The sequence below is a fragment of the Piliocolobus tephrosceles genome, chromosome 9 (genome assembly GCF_002776525.5).
Source record: "Piliocolobus tephrosceles isolate RC106 chromosome 9, ASM277652v3, whole genome shotgun sequence".
In the NCBI taxonomy this organism is placed as follows: Eukaryota; Metazoa; Chordata; class Mammalia; order Primates; family Cercopithecidae; genus Piliocolobus; species Piliocolobus tephrosceles.
Window position 1 is genome coordinate 43,935,296 of NC_045442.1, and position 25,190 is coordinate 43,960,485.

The 25,190-nt window shown below is 38.8% G+C and overlaps 2 protein-coding genes and 1 long non-coding RNA gene across 7 annotated transcripts in view; 2 read left to right on the top strand and 1 right to left on the bottom strand.

Moving 5' to 3' along the window:
- The window catches only part of KIF20B (kinesin family member 20B), a 77,927-nt gene extending 75,383 nt beyond the window's left edge, over positions 1–2,544 (bottom strand). For 2 of the 4 annotated variants that reach the window (XM_023226298.2, XM_023226294.2), the window contains exon 1: positions 2,371–2,544. The gene's annotated coding sequence lies outside the window, so the exon portion shown is untranslated. The other 2 variants (XM_023226295.2, XM_026454828.1) reach the window with 2 other exon arrangements.
- Positions 2,545–2,613: 69 nt separating this feature from the next.
- The window catches only part of PANK1 (pantothenate kinase 1), a 124,788-nt gene continuing 102,211 nt past the window's right edge, over positions 2,614–25,190 (top strand). Inside the window, exons 1-3 of one of the 2 annotated variants that reach the window (XM_023226286.1) lie at positions 2,614–2,950; positions 4,379–4,506; positions 11,563–11,660. In XM_023226286.1, the coding sequence (XP_023082054.1) occupies positions 11,612–11,660 (49 nt within the window). In that variant the 5' untranslated portion in view covers positions 2,614–2,950; positions 4,379–4,506; positions 11,563–11,611. The remainder of the gene's footprint in view (positions 2,951–4,378; positions 4,507–11,562; positions 11,661–25,190) is intronic. The other variant, XM_023226287.1, reaches the window with a different exon arrangement.
- On the top strand, positions 18,875–23,865 carry LOC111552198. The gene is made up of 3 exons (XR_002734581.1): positions 18,875–19,744; positions 19,957–20,010; positions 23,231–23,865. It is a non-coding gene; the product is annotated as an uncharacterized LOC111552198 (long non-coding RNA).

Consider the following 25,190-nt stretch of genomic DNA (forward strand, 5'->3'; position numbering starts at 1 on the left):
ATAAATGTTTAAAATAAAAATTAAAAAGCCTATGGCCAGGAGCAGAGGCTCATGCCTATAATCCCACCACTTTGGGAGGCCAAGGCGGGTGGATCACAAGGTCAGGAGATCGAGACCATCCTGGTCAACATGGTGAAATCCCATCTCTACTAAAAATACAAAAACATTAGCCGGGTGTGGTGGCGTGTGTCTGAAGTCCCAGCTACTAAGGAGGGTGAGGCAGGAGAATCACTTGAACCCAGGAGGTAGAGGTTGCAGTGAGCCGAGATCGTGCCATTGCACTCCAGCCTGACAACAGAGCAAGACTCTGTTTCAAAAAAAAAAAGCCTGCTGGGGTACCAAACTCAAATTCTGAAGCATCCATTTACTTTCAATATGGCCCAAAATAAGCATATTTTTAGCCATTTAGAGCCCGCCAAGTTTGAACGCCCCATGAAACTGCACCCAACATTTGCCAGACACATAAAACCTGGGATTATCAAGACCCCCAAGCCGCTGCTGCCCTTAAGACTTCTATGATCACTTAAATATGTAAGCCCCTCTATGATTCTTTCCTCCCCACTCCCCATCCCCCTTGCCCTCTTTGACCTCTGGATAGTGGTCCCTCACCCTGGTCTAGAAAACGTCCCATACTGAGAGGGATTTCCTTTGCCTACAATTCTGTCAAAGTCCTTGTTTATTCCTGTCACCTTGTTGACAATCTTTTTCCTTGATCACAAGAAAACTTATCCTAAACTTATCACAAGAACATGGCTGGATTTTTTCCCCTAAATTACAAAAGGGCTAAGGAAAGCACCGATCTAGATCATGGGGAAGGGGGTGCAGAGCGGGGAGCATTTGCAAAATGTTAAAGTACCGGCTTGACATTTCAAAACACAGAGTTCATGGAAATGCCCAGAAAACTAAAAAACATCTGTGGCTTCAAATAATAACTTTTGGTTTAAAGAAAAGTATTGATAAATCTTTTAAACTGCTGAATTAAAAAAGAATATTCCTGTGTACGAAAAGCAGTTATAATAAAGTATTTGTTCATATGCTCATTTTTCAATGAACAAACTACTTCCTCGCATTTCTAAAAGTGTTGAGACGTAACTTCTTGCAATTTTATATGACTACTACTTATACATGGCCTACCCAACTAAACTGGAAACTTCTTGATGGCAAGAACCTTATCTTATACCACTCTGTAGCCCCTACAACAGATTCAGTGACTTATGTAGGGATGAAGACTCTCTGACTAATGACTTAAAATAATGGTTATAAAGAAAAAACTCTTCCCCCCTTACCCCCCCAAAAAAAATCGGTCCTAATCTGTAATACTATATTTCATGAGGCTTCAAGACCTCATTTTTCATTTCAAAAGGCTGCTCTGACTGGAAAACTGCATCTTTATTTCTCTTCTCTCCAATAAGAATCCGCAACTGGAGACTTTAGTGAAAAATAGTAGAATCTGTTCCTGAATAAGGTTTCTGAAAGTGGTCTACAACACACAGCCTCAAAAAAAGTCTTCACAACTAACTGATGAGTATTTTACGTTATTTTACAATTTAAAATCTGGAATCTTGGACATGTAATAAAACATATACACTGTTACACTACCTAACCCATAAGGCATGAACTTGTGTAAACTAGTACTTTAGCAAAAAATATTAGAGAATTTGCCAGACAGGCATCACTGAACCAGGGAGCGAATCGAGATGGAGAAAGCCTTCTGAACTGGGGAATAACAGCAGTCACTGTGCCACGAACTCTTCAGCCTGGCACTGCAAAACCCTAGAAGGGTAAGCCCCAAGCACCAGTAGGAGTAGTCTGGAAATAAGTGCACAGAGGCCACCACAGGGCTCCCCCCCGCAAAAAGGCCGTGTTACCTACCTGCCGAGCAAACTGCTCACCTCAGAGCTTCAGAAAACTAGCTGTGGCAAAAGAGGCCTGTTTCTCAACAACAGAAGCAACAACAATAACAATGTTAATGACTGCAAACATTTAGTAACTACCGTGCGCCAGCACTAACAACTTTACACATTACCATTTAATCTTCACAAAAGCCGAAAGAAATTGATACTTTATTGCCGCCTTTTAACCGATAAGAAAACTAAGATACAGAGAGATTAAATGAACTGTCTTGCGTCACTCAACTAATAAGCAGTGGCGGCGAGATTTAAACCCTAACCGAAATAGTATGACTCAATGCTCGCTGCGTACCCGGTGTTCCCATCGCTCCGCAACCCAGTTCCTGACAGTAACCTCCACGGGGGTACGAGCACTGTCGGAACATGTCCACATTGCCAAAGCCGTTTCCCCACCTTAGGCCCCATATATATGCAATCACCCACCTCCTTCCCTACACCTTTCCCCGGGCCACCTCCTCACCTGCAAACGTCGCCTGGTCAGCCGGACCCGCGAGAAGCACTGCGATATTATCGTTTTCAAATTCAAACAATGGCGGCCAGGGCACCGCACTGAACGCTGGGAGTGGGTGGGGCGTCCGGACCTCCGCCAGGGAGCGCTGCCGCCTCGCGCTGTGGACTTTCTAGTGGCTCCCGGAAGAAGCTCTCCAATGTGAGGGCGGGCCTTGAAACGCGGGCAGCCAATGAGCGGAAGCAGGCGTGGACAGCCCGGGTGCCGAGGGTCTCGTTTGCCTACCAGCTCGGCTAGTCGGGAACTAATAGTGCGCTTCCTCACCGCTGTTGTGAGTCCCACGCTGTTGACTGTGACACCGATCTCCGATTCTGTCCTCGAGGCAATAAAGATGTGGCAAAGGCCCGACGTGAGGCCGCTGCCACTGCACTTAGTCCTGCGACTCCCCAAGGACTGGCCGAGGAATGGCGGGCCAGCTACTTCCCAGTACTGTCCCTACGGGGTTTGAAAAGACTCGGCGTCCCGGGATCCGGAGGGTCACTTCCCTCGCTGCATCCCCATTGTGCAACTGCCAGTCTCAAAATTGATGTAGGTAAGCTTATGAATGTTAAAACTAATGAATGCAAGATGCTAAAACAGCATTAACTGAAAGGTTGTCGGGGAAGAGGATGTTAGTATCTCAAAGAATCACCCTACAGATCATTTATTGTAAAGGGAAAGTAGAATTTTACACTGAAGAGATTAGACATACCTTAACTAAGTAAAGATACTTGGCATCGCTAATAGCACCTGATACTATTTGTACTAGAAATGTTTGACATGAATCTAATCATGAGGAAACAATCAGAAAAAAACAATGTAGAACATTCTACAAGACAACAGGCCTAGGCTCTTCTTCAGAAGTGTCAGTGTCGTGAAAGGAAAAAGAAAAAAACGAAGTGGAGAATTGCTTTAGTCCAGAGTCAAAAGAAACCAAATGAAATCTGTGAATCTTGATTGGTTCATAGATTAAAAAAACAAAACAAAACTGCGAAATACATTTGTGGACAATTGGGGAAATTTAAATATGAACTACATATTAGATGAATCAGTTTTAAATTGGTTGCATGTGAGAATGAATTTGTGGTTAAGTGGAAGAATGCCTTTGTTTTTGGAAGACGCTGGCGCTTGCTAAAGTAATTAGCAAAGTGTCACAGTGTTTGCAGCTTACCTTCAAAAGATATGGCAAAAAAAATAAAATAGAGAAAGCAAATGTGGCAAAATATTAGTAATTGATGAATCTAGGTGAAGGGTATAATGGTGTACATCGTACAAGTCTTGCAACTTTCTAAAATAACTGAGATTTTCTAAAATAAAAAGAGGAGGGGGAAAAGGGAATAAAATTCTGATCTTTACCCCGGCCTCCCAGGTCCTGCACAATCAGGTGTCAGCCAACCTCACTGCCCACTAACTGTACAGTAAGTTGATCTGCTCTGGATACCTCAAACACAACTTCTTTCCAGCATGTATGAACCTTTGCATGGGTTATTCCCTCTACCTGAATTCTCTCTTCCCCATTCAACACATGGCACTTCCCTTTATCCTTTAGATTACATCTAAAATAATACCTTCTTAAGACTTTCCTGACTGCTGTATCTCAAGTGAGCACTGTTTTTTTATTTGCAGGTTCAATTTCATTTTTATACTTTTTACAACTAGCAATTGTTGTTTTTCCCCTGCCCCATAAAATGTAAGTTCTGTGAGTAGAAGAACTGTGTTTTGTTTGGTCACTAATGTATCCTCAATGACTCTGTAACACAAGACAAGCAAATCAATATTTGTTGAACAATGAATGAAAGCTTATGTGGCTGGGTAGAGACCATGGGGAGGAGTCAGGGGAGTGAATCTGGAGGCATGGGCCGAGGTCAGATCCTATAAGTCTTAGCCAAGTTACTGACTTGAGTATTATGAAATGCTTACTGGATAACCGGTTTTAAGCATGGGCATGGTACAATCCAATGTGCATCTATCTTTTGAAAAGGTTAATCTCCTGGAGAAACTAGAGGCAGCCAAGGAGGATGCTGTTGCAAGAGATTCCAGGAAAAGATAATGATAATGTGGACGTGGAAGATGGCAGAGGAGTTGCAGAAAAGTGACCAGATTTTAGAGGTATTTTTTCCTACGTTTTTCATTTTGGCACCAGCTGCTGGGTTTTTCCCTTAGGGAGATGCAGAGCCAGCTTGATTGGGAAGTGCTTGAGATTTAGTACCCTTTCCAAAGAATTTCATCTGTGCCCTTGAAATGAACATTAACCTAAAATGAAAAATTTGGTAAGTTAAGTTACATCAAAGTGATTTTCTGCCCTGGCCACAGTCTCTACTGTTAGTAATAGCTAACTTCCTTTATGCCTGGTAGTATTCTTAGCACTTTATACTCATTTAATCCTAAGAGTAACTCTGTAAGGCAATTTGTTGTTAACTCCTATTAATAGAAGAGGAAACTGAGGCGTGGAGCTAGTAAGGAAAGAGTAAAGCTATCTACTAAATAGAAGTGTTGAAGATTAAATCAGATAATAGTGTAAAGTATTTATAAAAGTATCTGGCACATGTTAAATAATAACTTGTTTCAATTTATAACAATAAATATAACAAACAGTGAGACTGGAATTTGAATCTGGGTGATCTGGCTTTAGAGTCCATGCATTCTTTCTCCTCCCAGAATTTGGATCCAGCACCCCTGGAATCCTCTTAAGAAAATACTAAGTGCTTAACTCCTACTGCAAAGCCATTTCTAGAAGCAAGACTGAATGAAGCAACTCACTTTTCAATCCCAAAATAATACTTTTGAGGGTGTATTAATTACAAAGGTTTAAATAACAAGTTCAACAAAAATTTATCAGTCACCCACTAAGTGGCAGATTTCTCTACCCTTGAGAGGCCCTTAACAGGCCTTCTTCTGAAGCAGCCCTTCTCAACCTGGGATTTCAAGAGACAATTAATCCCTAAGCTTTTAGGCACCCATTATATATAATGTATTAACTTCTTTTGTATACATCTAGAATGGCACTGCTTCTACACCATCCTGAAAATAATTTTTTTATCTCCTATTGTTCATATGGGGAAATCCATATGCAAAGTATTTCAAAACATGACAAATGCTGTAATAGAAATGAACAAGGAGTAATGGGAGCAGAGTGAGCATAGCTTAAAAGTAATGCTGTGAAGTCAGACTTGAGATTGAGTACAAGCCCAGCCACTTATAGGGCTCATAAAATTGTTGTGAGGATTAAAATAGCATATGTAAGTTATTTAGTATAATCCTGGCACATAGTAGGTTTCATAATGGTAGTAATATTTATTAAATCTGTTTATTAAGTCATTAGAATGCAAACTCATTACTATCTTGGTCCTCTATAGCCCCAATATCTAAAACCGTACCTTGCACAAAACAAGTACTCAATAAATACTTTTTGATGTAATAAGGGACATCTACTAGGGAAGATTTCTTAATGTAGCATGTAGGCTGAAGAAAGTGATTGGGATTTGCCAGTGAATTATAGGAGGAGGCCATTCCAGGCCATGGAAAGCTATGAGACAATGATAAAAAGAACAAGAGTTCACAAAAGATTCCAAAAACTAAATACCTACTTCAGCATGACTGTGAACATTAGCTGAAGTGGGTAATGGCAGGAGATAAGAAAAGTGGGCAGAGGCTAGATCATAAAGGGCCCTGTATGACATGCTAAAGAAGAGCTAGAATTATATTCTCTAAGGCCTAGGTTTTGCTCAGCAGAGGTATGGAAGGAAAAGTGTAGGAAGAGAATGAACAAGAAGGATTGAGTCTTAGTCTATAATACCAGAATCTTACAAAGTGCAAATCAAGAAATGAGACAACAAGATGTAGAAGTTTAAGCATATCATTTTAGTGTGCAAAGGTAACTGGTACAGGAAAAAATATATGTAACTATCTAGAGCTAAGTGCTTATCTGTAGGAAGTACATAGATATCTATAATTGATACATGAAGAAATAACATTAGGAGGAGCATATCATTTAAAGATATAGTATTTGGTATAGTAATTGCCAGAAATACTAAAAACAAATTATAAGAATAGTTGCCCCTGGAAAGCAGGCCTGGAGATATGAAAGGGTGAGATTTTTTTATTATAAGATCTTTTTGAATTTGTAATAAACATTTTTTAAAATTTAATGTGTCCTAGCTGGACTTGGTGGCTCATGCCTGTAATCCCAATGTTTTGGGAGGCTGAGGTAGTAAGATTGCTTGAGCCCAGGAGTTCAAGACCAGCCTGGAAAACATGGCGAAGCCGTGTCTCTACAAAAAGTACAAAAATTAGCCAGGTGTAGTAGTGTCCTCCTGTAGTCCCAGCTACTTGGGAGGCGGAGGTGGGAGGATGGTTTGAGCCTAGGAGGCAAAGGTTGCAGTGAGCCAACATCATGCCATTGCACTCCACCCTGAGCAACATAGCCAGAGCCTGTCCCCCTCCAAAAAAAAACAAAAACAACAACAAAAAAAATTTAATGTGTGAGGAAAAAAAGAAGCATTTCTTTGTTAATCATTTACTATGTATTAGGCTATGAGATCCCATTACCTCCTTAGTGAAGGAATCTGTAAGCTGTGGTGGTGATTTTTCTTCAGAGTCAACTTGACTAGCTTTAGTCTCAGGAAAAACGCAGTTAAAAAGAAGAAAGGTTAACTGTAAAACAGCCTCAAACAGGTCCTGTAGGAGTTATTCTAGAAGAAGGCATTGTTATAGAAGATAGTTTGAAGTGTGTTATTGCCCCTGAAAACCTTCCAGTAGAACAAAATGTGAATGTGGAAGACAGTGATGTTGATGATCCTAACCCTCTGTAGGGATAGGCCAATGTATGTACATCTTAGTTTTTAACAAAAAAGTTTTAAAAGTAAAAAAAATTTAAAAAATTTAAAATTAAAAAAAGTTGATAAAATAAGAATATAAGGGAAGAAAATATTTTATCCAGCCGTACAGTGTGTCTGTGTTTTAAACTAAGTGTGATTACAGAGTCAGAAAGTTAAATGTACACATTTATGGGAGTAAAATTATATATTATATATAACTGTATATTATATATAACATATGTTATATGTTATAATATGTTATATATAATTATATTATGTAATATAAATTATATAATACATGTGTATTATATAAAATATTTATGTTATATATTATATATTTGTATGTTATATATAATCTATAATAAAATATATGTTATATAAATAATATGTAATATATAATATAAACAATGTATAAAATTATATAATATCTATTACATGTGATATATTTTTATATAACATAGTCTCAATATTATACATTTCTCATATTTACTAGAATTTTTTTCTTTCCAACTTGTAGGCTCAAGGGGTACATGTGCAGATTTCTTACATGAGTAAATTGCATGTCACGGGTATTGTACAGATAATTTTTGTCACCCAGGTATTCCACGTAATACCCAATTATTTACTAGAATTGAAACATTTCTGAATTATACTAGCTGTTAATGAAAAAGAGTCAAATTCTGGAAAATATTTGAGGAGATTTATTATGAGCTAAATATGAGTGACCAAAGCCTGGGGCACAGTCTCAGGAGGTCCTGAGAACATGTGCCCAAGGTGGTTGGGTTACAACTTGATTTTATACATTTTAGAGGGGCAGAAGTTAACAGGCAGACTATCAATACATGTAAGGTGTCCATTGGTTCAGTCTGAAAAGGCAGAACAACTCGAATTGGCAGTGGGCGGTGCAGGGATACTTCCAGGTCATAGGTGCATTCAAATAGTTTCTAATTGGCAATAGGCTGAAAGAGTTAGGTTATTATCTAAAGACCTGGAATCAGTGGAAAGGAATGTCTGTGTTAAAATAAGGGGTTGTGGAGACCAAGGTTTTTGTTATGCAGATGAAGCCTCCAAGTAGCAGGCTTCAGAGAGAGTAGATGGCAAATATCTCTTATCAGACCTGAAAAGTTATTATGTAAGACCTTTAGTTAGTCTCTCCTGGATCAGGAAAAGATCTAGAAAAGAAAAAGGGTTATCTATAGAATCCTTATCCCCACAAGAGACAGCTTTGCAGAGCCATTTCAAAATATGTCAAAGAAATATATTTTGGGGTAAAATACTTCATTTTCTTTCAGGGCCTGCTGTCATGTGATGCTATACTGGAGTCAGGTTAGAATTTGGTATCTTATTGCTACAAAGAGGCTGTTTTGCCAGTGTTAAGATCTCTGTTTTATTGTTAACGCTGATCACTTGTGCCTGAATTCCAAAGGGAGGAGGGTACAATGAGGTATGCCCAACTACCACCCTTCCCATCAAGGCCTGAGCTAGTTTTTCAGGTTTAATTTGGAATGCCCTTGGCCAACAGAGGAGTCCATTCAGTCAGTTGAGGGGTTTAGAATTTTGTCTTACAGAACTGTGCTTTTACTCATTTTTATAACAGTCCAGCCAAAAGGACTGCTGTTAGACCCAGTAGAAAAAGAAAGACTTAGGAGTGAATCAGTAAACTTCAGGCATTTGTAACAGTTCATATTAGACATAGGAGGAAGATCTAAATAAATATGGGGAAGATGAGCATGAGGAAGAAAAGCTGGCCTTCCGATAGGAACTTATAAAAGAGTCCATGAAATAAGGCTCAAACCACAGAAGCTTAAAAGTCATTAAAAATGCTAATGAATTCTTTCTGAATTCTAAATTAAAAGAAACGTTTTATTAGAATGTATAAAATGTGTTTTAATTCTGAACTTGATTAACAATTCTGAGTCACAGTTGGGATGTACAATTTTCAGAACAGTTTAGAAACAAGCAAACAAAAAAGCCTTTTAAATAAGTGGATATTTAGGGAATACTTGTGGGAGTGTTTGGGACATTTGCAATGAGCTCTTTCATTTTTCCTGATTGCTCATTGTGAAGCAGTAAGTAACAGGCAGTAAGTACCAAACAGATCGTTTGGTACAAAAAGAAAAATATATATTCAATAACTATAAATTTAGGAACTCTAACCTCTTGCCACAGCATCTCCATGTTATTCAGCATTGGGGCTCAACTACTGACTGTGTCAATCAAATAAGAGTATCAGGTGCCTGTGCTAAAACTTTTCTAGCTCAAATCATCTTGGCAGACAATACCAGAAAAACAAACATTTTTCTGTCTGTTAAAGTGACCAAATATTAGGAGACTAAATATAAGCAGAAAAGACAAGTAATAGCTGCATAACCTTGAGCAAGATACTAACTGAGCCTCAGTCTTTTCATCATTAAAATGATATTTTTAATGCAGGTCTACAGTCTCTACTCTGCAATTCCAAAACAGGACAAAAACAAAAAAACTGTGAAACCCAAAAGTGTTTTTGTAAGTTTGGCACCAGGATTATATGCCCCCCAAAAAACCTACTGTGAACAAATATGAAGCCTCTGTTGTCTCAGCACTTGTATCCATAAGTCACACATGCCTCTATTTGCTGACATTTTCTGACTTGGGGATTAATTCCATGGAAAACGTCGAAAAGAGCTAAAGATATACCTACAGGTAACAGTGAGAAGAAGAAAAGGAAGCATCTGTCTTTATCAGTATCTCAGAAAGTGGAGTTATTGCAGAAACTTGACATTAGTATGTTTGTGAGGTGTCTTACTGAAGCATATGGTATGGGAACCACCACGATATATGACTGAAAGAAACAGACAAGTTGTTGAAATTTTATAGTGACAGCGATAACCGGGAACTAATGAAAATTAGAAAAATATTGCATAGAGCCAAAAATGAAGATCTTGACCCTGTGTTGAGTGAATGAATTTGACAACAAAGAAGTAAAGATATACCACTGACTGGTTTGTTGGTCATGAAACAAGCTAGAATATACCATGAAGAACTGAACATTGAAGGAGAATGTGAATATTCAGAAGGCTGGCTGCAGAAATTTAAAAAGTGTCATGGAATCAAGTATCTTAAAATCTGTGGTGAAAAAGCTTCTCCTGATGATGAAGCTACTGAAAATTACATTGATGAATTTGCTAAGATAATATCTGATGAAAATCTTAGCCCTGAACAGATTTACAATGCTGATGAAACAGCTCTGTACTGGTGCTATATTCCTAGAAAAACCTCAACAATGGCTAACAAAAGAGAACAACAGATGTCAAAGATAACAAGCAAAAGTTAACTGTTCTTGGGTGTGCTAATGCTACAGGCACACGCAAAATAAAATTGGCAGTGATCGGAGATAGCCTATATCCAAGGTGTTTAAAAGGTGTGCATAATTTACCTGTACATTATTATGCACACAAGAAAGCATCAGTAATGGAAAATCTTTTCCAACTGGTTTGATAGGCACTTTGTGCCAGCAGCATGAGCTCGTTGCAAACTGGACTGGAAGACAATTGCAAAATTTTATTGTTTCTAGATAACGGTTCTGCATATCCCCCTCCTGCACATCTTGTGAAGAGCAATGCTTTTGGCATTGACTTTCCCCCCAGTGTGACATCTGTAATACAGCCTTGTGATCAAGGAATTCTACACTCCGTGAAGAGCAAGTATAAACACTTTTTTTTTTTTTTGAAAAGTATGCTTGCTTCAGTTAACAGAGGCCTGAAAATCAGGACTTCCTTAAAGAATTTAGTCTTAAGGATGCCATCTACACAGTTGCTAATGCTTGGAACGATGTTGATAAGTCAACATTAACAAATGGTTGGCACAGACTTTGGGCTATAATGATGTTTGAAAATGACCTAGCTGATGAAGATTTTGAAGGATTTCATGACTCTAATGAGAAAACAATGGTAGGATAACTCATTACCTATGCCAAAAGTTTATCAGCCAAAAGTGTAAATAAGTTAGAAGAAGCTGACATTGAAGAAATGGTTAACATTGATAATGATGAACCCATAGTGCACCCTAAGAGTGATGGGGAAATTGCTGAGATGGTGTTAAATGCAGATCAATATGAAGGTGGTAGTAGTCATGATGATGACATTATGAATTTCGGTGAAAAAATCTCCATAGATCATATGGTGAAAATGTGTTACTGATTAATTGCTGGCCTTGAACGATGTACATTTATCAGTGAGCAAGAGCTGATGACAATTTAGTCAATTAAAGAGAAACTGCTTAGACAGAAACCAGTGTTAAGGAGGCAGGTGAAACTGGGAAACGTATTTAATAAAGCTCTCTGTGGTAATACCGCTTCATCTCCTGACAGTCCTGTTTCTGGCTCATCAGATGTCCAGCTCCAACCTGGTTTCATAGACATGGTAATACTGGAACAACCTCTTCTCCAGGATTCTCAGGCAGTCAGAGGTAATGAACATTCATTGCATGTATATGTGATATGGGTTAGTTTTCATCAGTATAAGTTTTAAATTTTACTTAAAATTTCTTTAGAAATAAGAAGCTTTTTTGCAAGTGACAAAACACATTAAAAGCTTGTGGTGTGTGTGGTCTATATTTATCTTCCTATTTCATATACCAATAAACTTATTTATGTAAAAATGTTATTTACCAATAAATTTACTAATATATTTTTGTAAATAAATTGTAATATTATTTATGGTTTTGTTTCACTTAGTGTGAATTTTCATACATTTATTTGCAGAAATAGTAAGATTAATGTGTTTCATTACATATTACTATCCTGTACCCATTTGGAATGTTACAAAATATATGCAATTTATGTACTGTATTCCAAAGGATTCCAATTTCTTCCTGAATTCCAAAAACCTCTCATTTCCAAAACACATCCAGTCCCCAGAGTTTTAGATAAGAGATTATGGATCTGTGATTCTTTTTTGTTGTGAATGATCTAGTGAAGTGATCAATGTAAAATGTCTGGCACAAAGTAAATACTCATTAAGTGTAGTTGCTATTATTAATATTCCATTACTGTACTTTTAAAATGTAAGACAAGCTTTTTCTGGCATTGAAGTTAGCAAGTTGACATAGCATAGGTAATGATAAACATTCTTCAAGTTGTATTACTCTAAGAGATGCTTTGGCAGTGTGATGCCGATAAAGTGTATTAGAGTATCTTCTATATCTTCATCCAAGAATGGAAACATTTTGCAAGTCAGAGGATAGAAAATGTTACACTACATCAAATTAAATTGCATGTTGATAAAATATAAACACATCTAGTTAGCCCTTATTAATCAAAGAAATATAATATTTTTATCTGATGCTAACTATCCTCTCATCTCCCTGTGCCACAAACACCACACAAACAATAATTTAATCTCCCTTGTGAGCAAAGATTGATTTTTTAACCCTGTTTGTATAATTTCAGCTACTATTGTAAGACCTTGCCATAGCTGAATACATAAGATTGGTGTTCTGTTTTGTAAAGAAAGCTGTTACTATAAGCCTGATGAATGTGAATTGATTCCTGTAGCCTGGTCTTCTTCGTTTTGTTTCATTTTTTGTAATGTTTGTTCATTTAAAATATAAGATGTGTTGCTTTTCTCTCACTATGAAAGGCATACATCATTCTTGTCGAAAACATGGAAAATACAATTTATAAAGAAGAAAATAAACTCATCCCTAATGTGATAGCCAATGATACAATCATTCTTAACATTTGTTTACTTTCTTTTTTTTTTTTTTTTTTTTTTTATTATACTTTAAGTTCTAGGGTACATGTGCATAACGTGCAGGTTACATATGTATACATGTGCCATGTTGGTGTGCTGCACCCATCAACTCGTCAGCACCCATCAATTCATCATTTATATCAGGTATAACTCCCCAATTCAATCCCTCCCCCCTCCCCCCTCCCCATGATAGGCCCCAGTGTGTGATGTTCCCCTTCCCGAGTCCAAGTGAGCTCATTGTTCAGTTCCCACCTATGAGTGAGAACATGCAGTGTTTGGTTTTCTCTTCTTGTGATAGTTTGCTAAGAATGATGGTTTCCAGCTGCATCCATGTCCCTACAAAGGACGCAAACTCATCCTTTTTTATGGCTGCATAGTATTCCATGGTGTATATGTGCCACATTTTCTTAATCCAGTCTGTCACTGATGGACATTTGGGTTGATTCCAAGTCTTTGCTATTGTGAATAGTGCCGCAATAAACATACGTGTGCATGTGTCTTTGTAGTAGCATAATTTATAATCCTTTGGGTATATACCCAGTAGTGGGATGGCTGGGTCATATGGTACATCTAGTTCTAGATCCTTGAGGAATCGCCATACTGTTTTCCATAATGGTTGAACTAGTTTACAATCCCACCAACAGTGTAAAAGTGTTCCTATTTCTCCACATCCTCTCCAACACCTATTGTTTCCTGATTTTTTAATGATTGCCATTCTAACTGGTGTGAGATGGTATCTCATTGTGGTTTTGATTTGCATTTCTCTGATGGCCAGTGATGATGAGCATTTTTTCATGTGTCTGTTGGCTGTATGAATGTCTTCTTTTGAGAAATGTCTGTTCATATCCTTTCCCCACTTTTGGATGGGGTTGTTTGTTTTTTTCTTGTATATTTGTTTGAGTTCTTTGTAGATTCTGGAAATTAGCCCTTTGTCAGATGAGTAGATTGCAAAAATTTTCTCCCATTCTGTAGGTTGCCTGTTCACTCTGATGGTAGTTTCTTTTGCTGTGCAGAAGCTCTTTAGTTTAATTAGATCCCATTTGTCAATTTTGGCTTTTGCTGCCATTGCTTTTGGTGTTTTAGACATGAAGTCCTTGCCCATGCCTATGTCCTGAATGGTACTACCTAGATTTTCTTCTAGGGTTTTTATGGTATTAGGTCTAACATTTAAGTCTCTAATCCATCTTGAATTAATCTTCGTATAAGGAGTAAGGAAAGGATCCAGTTTCAGCTTTCTACTTATGGCTAGCCAATTTTCCCAGCACCATTTATTAAATAGGGAATCCTTTCCCCATTTCTTGTTTTTCTCAGGTTTGTCAAATATCAGATGGTTGTAGATGTGTGGCATTATTTCTGAAGGCTCCGTTCTGTTCCATTGGTCTATATCTCTGTTTTGGTACCAGTACCATGCTGTTTTGGTTACTGTAGCCTTGTAGTATAGTTTGAAGTCAGGTAGCGTGACGCCTCCGGCTTTGTCCTTTTGACTTAGGATTGTCTTGGCAATACGGGCTCTTTTTTGGTTCCATATGAACTTTAAAGCAGTTTTTTCCAATTCGGTGAAGAAACTCATTGGTAGCTTGATGGGGATGGCATTGAATCTATAAATTACCTTGGGCAGTATGGCCATTTTCACAATATTGATTCTGCCTATCCATGAGCATGGTATGTTCTTCCATTTGTTTGTGTCCTCTTTGATTTCACTGAGCAGTGGTTTGTAGTTCTCCTTGAAGAGGTCCTTTACATCCCTTGTAAGTTCCAATAGCAGCCTCTGAAATTGAGGCAACAATTAATAGCCTACCCACCAAAAAAAGCCCAGGACCAGATGGATTCACAGCTGAATTCTACCAGAAGTACAAGGAGGAGCTGGTACCATTCCTTCTGAAACTATTCCAATCAATAGAAAAAGAGGGAATCCTCCCTAACTCATTTTATGAGGCCAACATCATCCTGATACCAAAGCCTGGCAGAGACACAACAAAAAAAGAGAATTTTAGACCAATCTCCCTGATGAACATCGATGCAAAAATTCTCAATAAAATACTGGCAAACCGGATTCAGCAGCACATCAAAAAGCTTATCCACCATGATCAAGTGGGCTTCATCCCTGGGATGCAAGGCTGGTTCAACATTCGCAAATCAATCAACGTAATCCAGCATATCAACAGAACCATAGACAAGAACCACATGATTATCTCAATAGATGCAGAAAAGGCTTTTGACAAAATTCAACAGCCCTTCATGCTAAAAACGCTCAACAAATTCGGTATTGATGGAACGTACCTCAAAATAATAAGAGCTATTTATGACAAACCCACAGCTAATATCATACTGAATGGGCAAAAACTGGAAAAGTTCCCTTTGAAAACTGGCACAAGACAGGGATGCCCTCTCTCACCACTCCTATTCAACATAGTGTTGGAAGTTCTGGCTAGGGCAATCAGGCAAGAGAAAGAAATCAAGGGTATTCAGTTAGGAAAAGAGGAAGTCAAATTGTCCCTGTTTGCAGATGACATGATTGTGTATTTAGAAAACCCCATCGTCTCAGCCCAAAATCTTCATTTGTTTACTTTCAAAGCTATCTATTGTATTAAATTGTAAGCCTTATGGGGGCAGAAACCATGTCCATTCATTCCTGTTCTCCACCCTGTCCTTGCCGTCTTACTGTAGTAGGCATGTAACACATTTAAAGAAAACACACACTCATACACTTAGGGACCAAACTATATTCACAGGGTTTTTTGGCCTCATTACTTTTAGTGAACACTGTATTGTGAGCATTTTTCCGTGTGAATTCTATTTGATTTGACAAAGCCAGATTTTTACACTGCATTCAACTTACCCTCTTTTCTTCTGGGACTTTCTACTCACAGGCCCAAGGGTAAGCATTATTCTGCAGTCCCTCTGCCAGAGTACCTACCTTCTCTATTGTCCTCACCATTTTTCCATCATAGTTGTCCCTCTTATTTCCGATTAGCTCATGCCACAGCTTTCTGCTAGCTACTCTTACCAGGTATAAGAAACCATCACCATCATGTAAACTCATATACAACCTGACTGGCGATTGGCTCCCATTCTCTACTCAACATCGTTCTTCAGTTGGGGTGAGCTAAATTTGCACAGGAGAGGCTTGACATGGAAGGTAGAGAGAATCCCAGAGGGGAGAGAAACAGCAGCAGCTCCATCTTAGTAAGTAGGAATATGGAGGGTGGGTCCTGTGTCCACAATGTTATCCATTCCATTCTCTTAGGATCGGTCATAGAAACAAGTCCCATTCACTATGCTGACCTGGAAATCTCAGCTACGCACATGGTTAACAGTCTGTCCCACTGATATCTAAACTAAAATGAAGAACCGGCCACCAGGTGATATGAAACCGTGTATCATGAGCCAAACCCTAGGAACTGGCCTCATGTCATTGAATTTTTGAACATCATTGACCACGTTGTGTCAGGCTTTTTCTGTAATTTGTGCAAAAATCTAATGACGGATAATGTTCTCCCTCCTCTCCCAGCTAATATGGTTTACATGAGCTGTTCATTTGTTTAACCTAGGGATAGGAGTCATCTACAGTGTGAATTCCAGTTGCTTAGTGGTGGCTGCCTGAAATGCATGTCTGAAAATTTGGAGCCATGTTTTTGCTTAGTCAGGCAGTGTGTGGTGGTCATTTGTTGATATCTGCCATTGGTACAGAAACTAGAAATGGCAGAACATATGCAGTCTGTCCCTTATGGGGGCCTTACGTTTTCCTATTTACCTTTGGTTCAGACCTTTTGCTTTGCTCAGCTAGTGTAATTTATAAGTCATCTCACAATCTCATGTTCTTATTCTGCATTATATTGCTCTAGCCATGGACAGGGACCCCTTTTCCTTGACATACACACAAGCCATTTGTGTGTATATTGGTCACAATTAAAAGGCTGTAGTGATGGAAAGGGTACTTTCACATAAACCAGACATTTAACTTTGGACACACCTGTCTTTAAAAGTCCTTCAAATGAAATGAACACTCCGATATTGAATTGGAATCTAATGTATTACTATGAAATCATAATTTTTATTATTTTAGAGACAGAGTCTCACTCTGTCACCCAGGCTGGAGTGCAGTGGCATGATGATAGCTCACTGCAGTCTCAAATTACTGGGCTCAAGCGAGCCTCCCACCTCAGCCTCCCAAGTAGCTGGGACTACAGGTGCATGCCACCATGCCAGGTGAATTTTTTTGTATTTTTTTTTTGTCGAGACAGGGCCTTGCTATGTACCCATGCTGTTCTCAAACTCTTGGCCTTGAGAGATCCTCCCACTTCAGCCTCCCAAAATTCTGGGATTATAGGCATGAGCTACTGTACCTGTCAACTCATTTTTAGTACTTATACAGAAATATAGAAGTGTATACACACAGGGGTATGTACACAGGTCAGTGTATACTAACGGGTTAGTATACATGCAGATATGCCCAGTCATAGGGCCTAAAAGCAGTGATACTCCAGTAATAGCGAGCATGCCTAGTACCCAGATTTGATTTTTAAATACCATTCTTAAATAAAAGGAACCAGGGTTTCTTCAAGAAGTTGTTGGTCCCAGGCAGGTCAGGGAAATTACAGAATAAGCCTGTAATATCTCATGGTGCCAGAAAGTAAGGAAATGCTTTAAAATAAAGTAAGATTTGTCAAAGATACATAGGCATCAACCTAAAGAATCTCCAAAAGACCAAAGCTGGAACAATTTGAACAACAAGCTAAATAATAACCATATTGACCATAGTGGATTATAACCCACATGGTAAAATAAATATTCCTGTGACCATATATTGAAGTAATTGATTAAATAAAGAAGTCGGGGAGAAGGGACAGCTTTTCCTTTGAGTAGAATTCTGTGGTGGCTAAAGCAACTCCATCTTGGATGATGCTGTGCCACGTTGGCTTCTGATTAACCCCTGTTCTGGGAAGGCCTCTAAGATTTCTAGTTTATCTGTTGTTTTTTCTGCAACAGCAAGCACTTACCTTAAATCCTGACCTTAGGCTAAACAACCTTGATGTTATCATACTTCAATTATCCTACACATCCTTTCTGAACTACCCCTCCTTTATGGTATATAAGACCTGGGTCTTGGGGATAATGGCGTGGGGACCCACCATCTCACCTTGCGCCCATCTGAGACACAGACATGGCTTCTGTTCATTTAATGCTTCTAAGAAACTGGATGTTTTATTAAATGTTTCTAAGAAGAAACTGGATTTGTCAGCATCTTTCTTTGGCCTCTCAGCTTCCTCAGACTTGGGGGCAGGTTTGCCCAGACCTGGCCACCACAGAAAAAAATCCAACTAATAATGGTAGAAGAATAGAGAGAAATAGAAAATGACCACTAGGCAGACATCACAATGATAATTGTAGCAGAAAGGATATATAGATGGATGCTAAAATCTTTGAGTGAAAGTTTGAGTTGAAACAGACTGCATAGTCTCAAAGCATTTTCTCCAGACATTTATTAACTATCCAGAGAAAATAAAAACATTACAGTGGAGAAACTCAGCGAAAACCCCCTTAATCAAGTGATAGGTCAACATCACTAGTAGTACAACAATCATGAATCGCATTGTGTGATACACACATCCTATTACCTGAAGACGCAGTATCATTTCTGTGGCATTCTTGTAAAAAATGCATCACCTCAGTCCACTCAGAAGAAAACTTGTGGGGCACGGTTGTGCATACCTGTAATCCCAGTACTTTGGGAGGCTGAGGCAGGAGGATCGCTTGAGGTTGGGAATTTGAGACCAACCTGGGTAATATGGCAAGACCTCATCTGTACTAAAAATAAAAATAATTAGCAGGGCATGATGACGCATTCCTGTAGTCCCAGCTACTCAGGAGGCTGAAGTGGGAGGATCACTTGAACCCAGCAGTTTGAGATTACAATGAGCTATAATCACACCACTGCACCCATCCTGGGTGACAGAGGAAGACCCTGTCTCTAAAACATAAAGAAAAGAAAAGAAAATACAATTTGAGGAACATTCAACAAAATAATTGATCAGTACTCTTCAGAAGTATCAAGGTCATGAAAGAGCAGGAAAGACTAAGAAACTTACAGTCTACAGGAGACTGAGAAGAAATAACAACTAAATGCAATGTGGGATTCTGTGTAGGATTCTGTACCAGAAAAAGGACACTGAAGGAAAAACTGACAAAATTCAAATAAGGGCTTACAGTATAATAAGTAATATACCAATGTGGATTTCCTGGTTCTAATAATAGTACTATGATTATGTAACATGTTAAACATTTAAGGAAGCTATGTGCAGAGTGTATGGAAACCCACTATACTATTTTTGCATCTTCTTCATGAACTAAAGTTTATTCACAGTAAAAAGTTAAATGATTTTTTGAAAATAAAGAGCCTGTCGGCCACCCCAGCTGAAGGGAAAGCCTCCTTCCAAGCCACTGTTTTCTACAGGTTCAGGCTCCAGCCGTGATATGCAAGCCCATCTCACTCCACACCTGTCATACTCCAGCCTTCCCTAAGGTCATCCTTCTCAATTTATTATGCAGAATGACTTGTCTCTCCTCTACTAACTGAAGGCTAACCTTCAAAAACTCATTAATATGTTGAAACACGGGGTAATGTAGTCCAGGTCTTTCCTTCAGCAGCCCAGGGGAACCAGCAGAGGCTTCATAATTTTAGACTTTCCTTTCTCCATTTCCCAGGCCCTGAGAAGAGAAGATCAGAATAAAGATTGATTTCCTCATTGATGTGAATTTTGTCACAACCACCATCTTTGGAATTCAGATGTTACTATGGTCAGTTTGGGTTTAAATAACACTTCTGTTTTCTCTATGTTACACTCCTAAGGTTGTTAGGATCCTATGAGCCTATTTAGTTGTTTTCTTTAAATGATGGCATATCTAAAAATTGTCTCATTTTATACTTGGAGAATATTGTTAGATTATCTTAAAAGCCTCCATTCCTTTGTTAAGTAATCCATTTTTGTTTTGCTTTGTTTTCTTTTCAGAAGTATTAAGACCTTCCTCTTTAGTTTTCTGAAACTTTACCATGAACTGTCAAGGTATGATCTGGAGTCTTTCAGTTTGTGTTTGTATTTATTTTAAATAGCTCGTGGGCCCTTTCACTGGCAGTTTTATTTCTTCAATTGATAATAAGATATTTTAAGTCCAGGTGTGGTGGCTCCCGCCTGTAATCCCAGCACTTTGGGAGGCTGAGGCAGGCGGATCATGAGGTCAGGAGCTTGAGACCAGCCTGGCCAACATGGTGAAACCCCGTCTCTACTAAAAATACAAAAATTAGCTGGGCATGGTGGTGCGCGCCTATAATCCCAGCTACTGGGGAGCGGGGCAGGAGAATGGCTTGAACTCAAAAGGCGGAGGTTGCAGTGAGCCGAGATCGTGCCACTGCACTCCAGCCTGGGTGACAAGTAAGACTCTGTCTGAAAAAAAGTGAAAAAAAGAGCTTTTATTCTGTTATTCTTTGTATATTCCCTCTCTTATCCATTCCCACCATTCTCTCCTTCTGGAATGCCTCTGCAGTTTTCCTCAAATGTGTGGTGATTCTTGGTTGTGTCCTTAGGTTTACATTTTTAGTTACCTGCTAATCTGCCTGCCTGTCTGTCTGTGAGTGCTTATCTGTGTATTGTGTTTTGCTTCCTGTGGTTACAGAGGAGAGGCAGAACATACCACCAAGCTAAGGTGGTCATCAGCTCATCTGGGCATGGGAACCCCCACTTTCTTTTGGTGGTATATATGCCTGCTGAGTACTCCCGGCTTGCAATACCCAAATGTTCTCATTCACCGGATATTGCTTTTGCTGCTTGCTGCATAGCACAAGTGGAAGAACTGCCTAATTGTTCCTATTACTGTAACATTACAAAAATCACACTGAATATTGATTCGGGACTGCCTCTTGTTCCCCATATCTGCTTTTCCTAAGCTTGGAAAGGAAGAAACCTGGACAAACATGTATTTGTTTATATTATCAATTTGATCCAATACTTCTATAGACGTGTTCAAACATTTTTAACAGATATACTACTTTTCAAACAAAATGTTATGTAGAGGATCAATATATTAGGTAAAAGCAAAACTGATCTGCTTGAAGCAGAGGAGGCAGCCCTGAATGTGAACTGCTGGTCTCCCCTCTGTTCACTGCAGCTCCTGAGACCCTCCATGGAATCCTAGAACTCTGCAGGGCAGTTTAAAAACCACTGATAGGTTCTTAAGAAGTGGTAGCTATCATTATTATTATTATGAAAATGTTGCCCCTCATCCTTCCCTAGCCCAAGGCGAGCTATAAGCCCTGATACCAGCTTTTGCTGTTTGTCCTTCCAGTCCCATCTTGCAGAGAGAATGATAGAAAAGGCTGGGCACGGTGGCTCACACCTGTAATCCCAACACTTTGGGAGGCTGAGGTGAGCAGATCACTTGAGGTCGGGAGTTCAAGACCAACCTAGCCAACATAGTGAGACGCTGTCTCTACTAAAAATTGTCCGGGCGAGGTGGCGAGCACCTGTACTCCCAGCTACTCTGGAGGCTGGGGCACCAGAAACGCTTAAACCCAGGAGGCAGAGGTTGCAATGAGCCGAGATCATGCCACTGCACTATAGTCTGGCCGATGGAGCGAGACTCTGTCTCTCAAAAAAAAAAAAAAAGGAATAAACAGCTGAGCTTCTACTAAATATGCCTAAGCACCATCCCAGGAACTTACATGCTACCTCACTTAATCCTCACAATAAGGCAAGTGTTTTGATCTACAGGATAAGATGAAAAAACAGAGGCTCAAACAAGCATAGCAGGAATGTGTACAAATTCAAGTGTGTAAGAAATGTACAGATATTTTCTTAAGTTTTAATTAAAATCAACTACTAGCATGATTACATTGGAATGGCAGGAAATGACATCTCAGTCATTTGAGGGCTTCCCTCATAAGACATGACTCAGGATTCTAGGATCTTGCCCAACATGCCAAAGCATGGAGAGTGCCTGTCCTGTTATCTGTCTTCCGTCTGCATGAGTATCTGTGGAGTGCCCAGAAAAGCTTACTCTAGACTGGGCTGCTCCATGGCTTCTGTGTGATCTATAATGCCAAAAATATTTGAGAGGCTAGGGTCCCAGTCTTTAGAACACAGTATCTCAAGCTGTACCTCAACACATAGCTCTCCTGTCTGAGCTTTCTCCTCTGGCCACTATACCAAGGGTATTCAAGATCGCAGGAATCCTCTCATCCTCACAAACCCCATTTTTAGTGATAGGGAGTATTTGTCTCATTCTTCTTGTTGCTCTCAACGTGTCTGTTTCTTCTTTCTGGAAACACGTAGCAGAATCTAGAAGAGTTTGAACCATTACATAATAAAAGCTGCTCCATGATAACTTCTGCTTTCCTTGTGCAAAAAACCTTGGGGAAAGAAAATGCCAAGGGTCTTCTGCTTAGAAAGAAGATAGTGAGTATAGGATATGGAGAATATGAAGATTTAATTATCTCAATACACTTTCCTGCCACAAAAATTAATCCAGTGCCCCCACAGTACTAAGAGGCAGAACTAAAATTCAAAAGCACTCCTTCAGTTATGCACACCACCTAAATAGAAAACTCATGTGAAGGTTAAGCTCCAGTTGTTGCTGGGCAGGTACTCCTAGACAGGGAAAAGCAGCAGCTGTAGATTTTAGCTGAGAGCTGGCCTCTGACCACTCTGAGACCACAGTTGGGCAAGATACACACACTTGAGTCTTAGGGTTTGCAATTCAAACCCAGAGCTGTCTCATCTACAGCAGGACATTCAGTCATCTTACACTAGATAAATGCAGTGTTTCCCAAGGACAGAATCTAAATTATTCTGATCTTGGAATTTCCACATAGTTTATGGTTATGTAAAGATGTGCTTGCCAGAAACAGAATGACAGCATTATTAAAGACCATTTAAATGGAAGAAGTTTAGGCACCTTCTCAAACTGTAATATTAATACTTGCACAGAGGTTAGGGGTGCCAACCCCCTGCATAGTCGAAAATCCACACATAACTTTTGACTCCTCCAAAATTTAACTACTAATAGCCTGCTGTTGACTGCCTTACTGATAACATAAACAGTCGATTAACACATAGTTTGTAAGGTTGTATATATACAAATGTACAAAATATATACTGTATTCTTACAATAAAGTAAGCTAGAGAAAATAAAATGTTAAGAAAATCACAAGGAAAAGAAAATATATTTACTGTTTATTAAGTGGAACTGGATCATAAAGGTCTTCATCTTCATCATCTTTACATTAAATAGGCTGAAGAGGAAGAAGAGGAGGAGGAGGAGAGGTCGGTCTTGCTGTCTCAGGAGCAGCAGAGATGGAATAAAATCCACGTATAAGTGGACCCAAACAATTAAAACTCATGTTGTTTAAGTGTCTACTGTATATCCCTTTGAACAATAATTTTCATATTTTCAGGTAGAAGACTTATTTTAATACTGTTTCAAACAACCAAGAAGCTCATTTTGTTCTAAATTAACTTTTGCGGTATAATATGGATTTGTTATACTCAGAAACAAAATTTTAAATAGCAAAAGGCTCTGAGAAAACAGCCACTTAATTTTAAATCTGTCTTTATTTTTGTTTACAGTAGTATTTTTATATTGACCTCAACTAATAAAAACATGTTGAAAATAAAAAATGCAGGATGGAAGAGGTGGTGTGGATCCTCTGAACAGCCAAAAGAGAAGTAATAAAGTTGAGGTTTTCATAAGTGAGAGCTTTGGACCAACAGTATTTTGTTGACCGTAGTCCATTTTTTTGTCTCAGTAAACCTTTTAGATGTGTTATGGGGTATAACAAAAGCAAAAGCAAAGGTAGAAAGAATAACTCTCCAGAGATACACCACCCAAAGACTGCCACTGTTAATATTTTGATCTATTAAATCTATTTCTTTTGGAGTCTTTTCCTATATATTTTTTCTTTTTTTTTTTTTTTTTGAGATGGAGTCTCACTCTGTCGCCCAGGCTGGAGTGCAGTGGTGCGATCTCAGCTCACTGCAACCTCCATCTTCTGGGTTCAAGCGATTCTCCTGCCTCAGCCTCCCAAGTAGCTAGTATTACTAATTTTTTGTATTTTTAGTAGAGACGGGGTTTAACCGTGTTAGCCAGGATGGTCTCGATCTCCTGACCTCATGATCTACCCGCCTCAGCCTCCCAAAGTGCTGGGATTACAGATGTCAGCCACCACGGCGGCCCTTCTTATATATATTTTCAAATATTGACTATTGTTAATATTGTCTGTTTCCTTGTTTTCTTTTTCTTTTCTTTTCTTTTTTTTTTTTTTTTTTTTTTTTTTTTAAGACGGAATCTCCCTCTGTTGCCCTGGCTGGAGTGCAGTGGCATGATCTCGGCTCACTGCAACCTCTGCCTCCCAGGTTCAAGTGATTCTCATGCCTCAGCCCCCCCAGTAGCTGAGATTACAGGCGCACACCACCATGCCTGGCTAATTTTTGTATTTTCAGTAGAGACAGGGTTTCACCATGTTGGTCAGGCTGGTCTGGAACTCCTGACCTTAGGTGATCCACCCATCTTGCCCTCCCAAAGTACAGGATTACAGGCATGAGTCATGGCACCTGGCCTGTTTCTTTTATAGTCATGTTCAAACAGTATTTATGTAGTATTCTGTTTCTTCATTACTTATTATTATAAGTATTTCCCCCATTTAATAGACTCTTCATAATCCTTTTTAATGGCTAATAATCGTTCATGTGGCTGCATTATTTACTTAACTAATTCCCTATTATTGTACACAGAAAGAATTGTCTTCCAGAAAATTCATTCCTGTGCTTTGCCTCTTAAATTAGCCTTGGTGTATGTGGCTAAGTCTCAGGAGTTTCTGGATACCAAAGGATAAGTATCTTCTTAGACTCAAAAATTGTTCACAAAATTGGAAGCAGAGATTCATCTAAAATAGACCCAATTCTGATATATTATGAAATAGAATTAGAAATGTGTATGAATTTTTATGATAAACCAGGAAAATAATTTTAAAAATTAAATGTGGTTGAAAACGATTTTGTGTATATATTTGTGAATTATAGATGCAACCTGTATGAATAGAACTGTGTAGGGTCTTTTGTGATACTTAATTTTACATCTTTTGTAGGTGTACAAAAGAAAGCAGTGTCTGTATGATTACATAAGAAAACAAACAAAACCTTGCCTTGCTTTCACTGAAGGATTTCTAGAACTGTGTATCTGTACTGCTCTATTT